Source organism: Cucurbita maxima, unplaced genomic scaffold (assembly GCF_002738345.1).
Source record: "Cucurbita maxima cultivar Rimu unplaced genomic scaffold, Cmax_1.0 Cma_Scf00011, whole genome shotgun sequence".
Classification (NCBI taxonomy): domain Eukaryota; kingdom Viridiplantae; phylum Streptophyta; class Magnoliopsida; order Cucurbitales; family Cucurbitaceae; genus Cucurbita; species Cucurbita maxima.
The window spans coordinates 4,126,068-4,133,712 of record NW_019272027.1 but is presented as its reverse complement, the minus strand read 5'-3'; the positions used below and the strand labels follow the sequence as shown (position 1 = coordinate 4,133,712).

Here is a 7,645-nt window from a genome sequence, read left to right as displayed (position 1 = left end):
ATATTATTTATTTTTATATTTTTGTAGTAAATATTTATATAATTATTTTGAGTTGAAAAATTATGAATTTATTTTGTTTTTAGGGTTAAATTATTATTCTACCAAAATTAATTTAATTTATTAAATGCCATTGTCATATTACCATATATATAAATATATTAATTTTCTTTTAAATGCATTTGATGAGTTGGCAATTTATGTAAATTGTCTTTTGGTAATATTTGGTTGAATATCATACTATTTTGTCTTGTATTCCGAGGTTTTCTTGGTCAAGATAAAAGCTCGATGTCTGACTGATAACTTCCAAAAACTCTTATCAATAGATTCGTTTGGCATCTCGATGTCAGCTCATCGCATCCTAAAGATTGAAGAAGGTCTCCAAGGGTTCGGTTGTTTGTTGATGCAAGAGATACATGAATTAGATTTCGAACGTCGAGAAACAGTTTTGTTCCTATCAATCGTTGGCATTAAAAGGTGAGTAAAGCTTTACGTAACATGAGAGCTAACATATTTGATTCAAATTTTAATAAATATCTCTTAGTAAGTATACCATTAGAGATTAAACTGTTACAAATTTAAAATTTAAAAGTATAAAATTTAAAAGTATGGAGATTAAATTATTACAAATTAGAAAATATTGGACTAAATTGAAAGACATTAAATTGTTATATATTAAAATTTATTTATTTTAAATAAAAAGTTCAAACGAATATATATATATATATATATATATAAAAGAAAATTTCCAACAGTTCAAGAATTTCACGGTTCGCCACGTAGACAGGAAAAGAACAAAAATATCTTGTCCCTTCTCGAACAATATTGGTTTCGACAGAGCACTCCCAGCCTCCACGTGTCAATCGCCCATTAGTCTCTCCAAAAATGTCACGTGACAAGCGTGCGTCCCCTCCTCAATTTCACAAAACTCCTTAAAAAAATATATTTAAAAAAGAAAAAAAAAAGAAAAAAAAAAGTTAAATTATTCAAATTGATACTTTGGTGTTCGATTCAATTATGTCTTTATTCCATAAAAAGCTTTTCTCGAGGTTTAAAATTATTTAAATTCATGTATTAAAATAAATAAAAAACATTTAAAATTGTTTCGATATAAATACAATAATAATATACGAGTACCAATATTTACCGTATTTACCATTTATTTTTTAAGAACTTCGTCTGGTTCGATTAATTAACTCGATTCATACCCGTAACTGCTTAACAAATACCAATATTTACTGTATTTTTCATTTATTTTTTAAAAATCTAGTCTCGTTGGAGTAATAATTTGATAACTCCGTTAATGATGGTGGATATAATAAAATAATAATTACATAAATAAAATTAAAATTAGACTCAAAGTTTGAGTATAATTTAAATAATTAAGAAAAAATGAAATGGGTTGCAAAAAGAAATAAAAATAATAAATGGAATAATACGGCTTTGTTTGTTTTCTCTCCGGAGAGAGAGAGGAAGCAGCAGCAATGGGTAAGGTAGTGGAGAGGAAGAAGAGGAAGAAAGGGCGGCCATCGCTGTTGGATCTTCAAAAGCGGAATCTAAAGGAACAGCAAGAACAAGAGGATGAAGAGCAGAAGCAACAGAATCACAACAAACCCAAGCGAATCGACCGCTCCTCCGCAATTCCCAACCCTAATTACGCTTCTTCTACTCCCTTGCGGCGATCTACTCGCCGGAATCCCAACCCGGACGGACTCACTCCAGATGACCTCGCCGATGACCACGACGATGCCGAATACAACCAAGAATTGGCCAGGAACAGCCGCGAGAGGAAACTCAAGCTCGTTCTCAGATTGCACTCTCAGAAACCTCCCGTCAATTCGTCCTCTCTCAATTCCGGTGGTTCCGATTCTAATGCGGAGGGGGACGATAATGTTGCGTCGGCTAATAAGAAGCGGAAGATCGGTTCAATTGCGGAGGGATCTAGGATCCAAGACTCCGAGAAGGTACTGCAATTTGTGGTTGAATATTCTGGGTTTGTGTTTGTTTTGCATTTTCCCTCTTTTTTCATGGGGGAAATGGGGGATGATCTTGTTGAACAAAGTAGCAAATGTTAAGGCGCCAAAGTTATTTGGAGATTCGTACGTTTTTATTTTGTGGGTGAGTGGAGAAAATACGGTGACAGTGTCCGAAAGAGTTTCCTTGAATTTCGCACTTTTGAATTTTTCTGTTGGATTTTCGAGTATCTCAGTCAAGGGTAGTTGACTTAGCTACTTTGAATTGGTTACTCAGAATTTTCAGTTGTGGTTCAAATTTTTTCTTCATCATCATATTAAATTTGTTGCTTACTATTTGATTTATGAGCATTTACTGGGTACTTATCTTCCTTAAAAACGATCTGATTTGACTGTCATATTTTAAACGAAAAAGTTCGGATTTGTCTTTTCGTTCCTTAATTATTTCCCCACTTGATAATCGGGTTTCTTTCTTTCTTTTTTTTTTTTTTTTCTCCCCATTCGTGGCAGTCTGATTCCTAGTCCTGTTTACTTTTTCATTAGATCTACTCTGTTTCTTGAGCTCACCCATAATTGGAAAATTATTTGTCCGACTGTAACTGTTGGCGCATTGGCTGTTTCTTTTTGATGTCTCAGGGTGAAAAGTCCGTTTCTGCTACAAACCCATCGGAAACCCTTCAAGGTTTTTGTCCATAATCGAACGCCACTTCTTTGAAAACCATGTTTGTGAACATTTTTAATCATTATGGACATAATTACATGCAGGGTCGCATATGGATTCGGGACCCTCGACGCTTTTACCTGATAAGAAGCTTTTACTCTTCATCCTTGACAGGCTTCAAAAGTGTGTTTTTTCAGCTCATCTTTCTGTGGTTTTTTCTTTTTTTTTAATTAATTTTAATATCGTTAGTGCTTTAATTCCAGGAAGGATATCTATGGTGTGTTTTCCGAACCAGTGGACCCCAACGAGGTTGGTTTTGGGATTGATGATGCCAACCAGCTTTTGGGTTTTATGAGATGCTTTTGTCTGATTTTACTTTTAAAATGATTCTTTGTAGCTTCCAGACTATCATGAAATTATAGAGCATCCGATGGATTTTGGGACTGTTCGTGAGAAGCTTACTTCTGGAGCTTATATCAGTTTGGAACAGTTTGAAGTATGATATTACTTTGTTGTTGTTTTTTTTCGTTTTAATCGTTTCTCCTGTTCATCTGAATTCTTGATACCTTCATGTTTGGTCCACTACAAAATTGATGTTTTTAACCATGCTGATCGAGTTGCTACTTGAGTGAATGTTGTTAATTGTATTTGGTAAGTTGGAATTGAATAGGGTGGTGATTCACTTGATAATTTGTTGACATTCTGAAAATAAGCATTGTAGGCCTTATTACAGTGTTCTTTCCATTACATGTCAGTATTTCCTTTTCGTTTTGCACCCGAAATCTACTGACCTCGTTGTGTTCAATACTTTTACTAGTGAAGGGGATGCTTGATTCTGAACAAACTAGCTGTGGAAATTGGAATCCTTGTTCTAGAACTTGGTTCTAAATTTAATACTGCTTATTTTGATGAGCAAAACAAGTTATTACCGTGTTACTTTGCAGCTTTAGTTCGATACAAGTGTGGTTTAAGATTTCATGAGGTTTCTCCTTTATTCTTTTGCAATCTTCTCTGCCCTCCATCTGTTGTTCTCCCGAAGTCAGATTTTCTTGAGTTATTATATATTCAATTATCTGTCGCTAGTTTGCATGGTAAACGTGTAATGACCCAAGCCCACCGCTAGCAGATATTTTCCTCTTTAGGCCTTCTCTTTCGGACTTCCCCTTGAGGTTTTAAAACGCGTCTGCTAGGGAGAGGTTTCCACGCCCTTATAAACAATGTTTCGTTCTTCTCCCCAACCAATGTGGGATCTCACAAAACGTGTTACTTAAACGCATCTTAAGTGCTATACTTTTATTAAACGGTTGTTTCTTTCCAAATTCAGGGTCGTGCTATCTCCTCAGATATAGATTTTCCCCATCTTTAGATCCTTTGAGTTTTAACCCAACAGCCTATCAAATGCTTTATTCAAGTTGTATGAATGCTAAGGTTTGTTCATCAGTATTGATATAATGCTTTTTCCCCCCTGCAGAAAGACGTTCTCTTAATCAGTTCGAATGCAATGCAATATAATGCCCCAGATACCATATATTTTCGGCAGGTTTGATTTGCACTGAACTTCCTTATTGTCCTTTATGTTTCTACTTTGCTTACACATTGAAATTTAATTGTATTTTTGTCAGGCACGTACCATACAAGAGTTAGCAAAAAAGAATTTTAAGAACCTGAGACAAGATAGTGATGATAATGAACCAGAGCCTAAAGTAGCAAGAAGAGGTAGACCACCGACCAAGCATTTGAAAAAACCATTGGGTCGACCTTCCTTGGAACGTGCTGGTTCCGAGTTTTCCCTGGATGCCACTCTTGCTACTGGTGGTGAAAACGCAAATAGGTCGAACGATTTGAGGAAAGGATTTCATCATTTCGAAAAAACTAGTTTAGCTGATTTTTCTGGCAGATTCTCCTTTTCTTCCAATAGTGATGCTGCTGCATTTAATTTGTTTAACCAGAGCAGAATTGATAGAAGCGATGATATTACAGGTATGAAATCTTAGGCAAGCTTTTTTACTTTAGTATAAGATGCAACCTAAGTTTTGGTTCTATAATTATTCTTTCCTGGCAGGTTCCGGACTGAGAATTAATTCAGTGAGACAGGGGAAAAGACCAATTGTCTCTGATGAGAATAGGCGTAACACATATCAGCAATTTCAAGCGGCAGCTGCTTTGCTAGAGCCTTCTGTGTTGAATACATTTGATAGAGAGAGGAAGCTTTTAATGCCAGTATGTATCCGACTTATTTACTGTAAACATTTTCTTTTGAGTGCCATGCTTGGAGTGTCCATTAAGGTTGACCAAGCCCACCGCTAGCAGATGTTTTTCACTTTGGGCTTTTCCTGTCGGGCTTCTCCTCAAGGTTTTTAAAACGCTTGGGAGAGGTTTCCACACATCCTTATAAAGAATGTTTTGTTCTCCTCCCCAACCGATGTGGAATCTCATAATTCATTCTTTTTCGGGGCCCAGCATCCTCACTAGCACTTGTTCCCTTCTCCAATCAATGTGGGATCCCCCAATCCACCCCACCTTCGAGCCAGCGTCCTTGTTAGCACACCACCTCATGTCCACCCCTCTTCGAGGTTTAGTCTTTTCGCTGGCACATCGCCTGGTGTCTAGCTCTAAAACCATTTGTAACGGCCCAAGTCACTGCTATCAGCTATTGTCCTTCTTGGGCTTTCCCTTTCGGGCTTCCCCTCAAGATTTTTAAAACGTATCTGTTAGGGAGAAGTTTCCACACTCTTATAAAGAATGTTTTGTTCTCCTCTCCAACTAACGTGGGATCTCACAATATTCAATTATAATCAGAAGTTTTGGAGCTGGGGCATCTGATATAGCTTCTTGTTGAGGATAAGAGGAATTGGACTGTTATTTTCAGTTTCTGATTTGTCAATTGTGTTGGCTTGAATATATACGGTCCTCGTCTAGTTAATATTGTCTACAACATGCTGCCATTTGGTTTTGGTGACTTGAATTATACGACGAACTTATATGGACTTTTCGGTCGGATAACTCGTGATTTATGTGAATCAGGTCGGACTTTTTTTGGAGCATGCTTATGCACGAAGCCTCGCTCGATTCGCTGCAGATCTTGGATCTGTAGCTTGGAGAGTTGCTTCTAAGAAGATCGAAAGATCTTTACCAGCAGGTTCAGGTTTTGGTCCTGGATGGGTTGTAGAAAATGATACCACACCAAAGAGAGTGTTTCTACCTCAAGCTGAACTCTGTCAAATGTCAACATTACAGCCCTATGCTGCAGATGTAAAGCCTCTTGCTCCTGAACAAAAGGGCGTTCGATCATCCGACAACTCCGAAGCTGATACTTCATCTAAGACACATGACGATGAGCCTTCTCATGCCCCCAGTTCAGATGGCCATTTAAGTAGGCCTCCCACTGAGTTTGCTGCAACTTCATCATCACTGTCGAGTACTCAACGATCTACTGAGCCGTGCAGGGGACAGGCTGAAGCAGTTGAAGGATTGATTCCCAGTAGTGATTATAATGTATTGGAAAGTAGTATTCCAACCTCAAGGCCTTCATTTCAGAAACAACGCCAGACTCCAACAATCCGCCCTGGTATGAATGGATTCAATGGTACTTATGCCGTTGATCTCTCTGCTCACAAGGGGAAACTAATAGGAGCATTCGAGCCCGCTGGTGAACAACCTCATTCATCTCGAACGCTCGAGACGACGACCTCCAGGACTAATGCTAACTTCATCCATCCAGCAACGGATTCCAGTACAACAAACTCTTCCAGTTCATTGCTCAGGTCGGGGAACGAGGCTCATTCGCAGGGGCCATCACCAGCAGAAAAAACAACAACAATACACCACAAACCGGAATCAGTTCCCCCGGACGTGAACGCGAGATTTAAATCTCCAGGATCTCCTAGCTGTAGTAAGGTGGAGTGTGGTAACCCTGATTTAGTATTGCAGCTATGAGGATTACTAATTGTTGATCATTTTTCAAGTTCTTGATTAAACCATAGAAATGGTGGTCTGTTGCTCATGGAGTAGTGGCAAAACCTACCAACTTGTGTTGTAAAAACATTAGAAGAGAGGTTCGTTCATGTACAGATTTATGTATCTAATTTCTTAGGTTCAGAGGGGAAGAAAAAATGTATTTTAATTTTAATTTTTAAATTAACAATAATCCAAATTGGTTCAATTCAGCTCGGTTTTTGGTGAACGCATGAACTAGTTTCCAATCCACACATATTTGAAGACAACTCAACTCAAAAAATTCATAACTTAACCCAAACGGTACAGGTTGGGTTAGGTTGGGTTGATTGAGTTTATTAGGTCATACTGTTTTTTTTGAGCCCTCTTTAGAAAAAATAGGGTTTAAAAATATAAAATCAAACAATAAGTTGATTTTAGATGATCAAAGATATGTCAAAAGTAATACACCCCTTAATGACCCAATAAGAAATGGTAAAGACCTATTTAGTATGAAAGCATGTAAAAGGGGTTTGAAACGGGCATGCAATCATGAACAACACATCCTCGACAAGAAAAACTAGGATATCTGTCATGCGGCCATTGACAACATGCCTTGGACATGCATGATCGTGACATCTTCTCCCACTCAATTGGTTGACGTCCCTATCAACCGACTCGGACAAGTAAGACTAGGACATCTGTCATGCTTTAGGCAAGCATGACTGTGACATCTCCTGTCAACCAACTCGGACAAACAAGACTGGAACATCTATAGCGTTTTAGGCAAGCATGACCATGACATCTATATGGGAAATGGTTTGGGGAGCGAGGATGAGACGAGGAAGTGTCTCACCCTCCAAAATAAAATGAAATATTTAATAGTAAATTTTTAAGGCTAAGTTAAAAAAATCCCTAAAGTTTATTAAAAAGTTTGACATAAACAAAAAAATATAATCTAGAAAAAAAAAAAAAAGTCCATATATATATATATATATTCCATTTTTCTTTTACTTTGAATTGGAGAAAGCGATGAAGTCTTCACAGCGATCTTATCAAAGTTGTGTTCACACCCTTCTCT

General features: G+C 37.4%; 1 protein-coding gene across 1 annotated transcript; it reads left to right on the top strand.

The window, feature by feature from the left end:
- The first annotated feature begins 1,435 nt into the window (after nt 1-1,435).
- On the top strand, nt 1,436-6,797 carry LOC111486422 (bromodomain-containing protein DDB_G0270170-like). The gene is made up of 9 exons (XM_023133557.1): nt 1,436-1,961; nt 2,607-2,652; nt 2,736-2,814; nt 2,895-2,940; nt 3,029-3,127; nt 4,103-4,171; nt 4,254-4,611; nt 4,694-4,851; nt 5,656-6,797. The coding sequence occupies exons 1-9, from the start codon at nt 1,482-1,484 to the stop codon at nt 6,565-6,567; spliced, it is 2,247 nt and encodes a 748-aa protein (XP_022989325.1). The 5' UTR covers nt 1,436-1,481; the 3' UTR covers nt 6,568-6,797.
- The last annotated feature ends 848 nt before the right edge of the window (nt 6,798-7,645 follow it).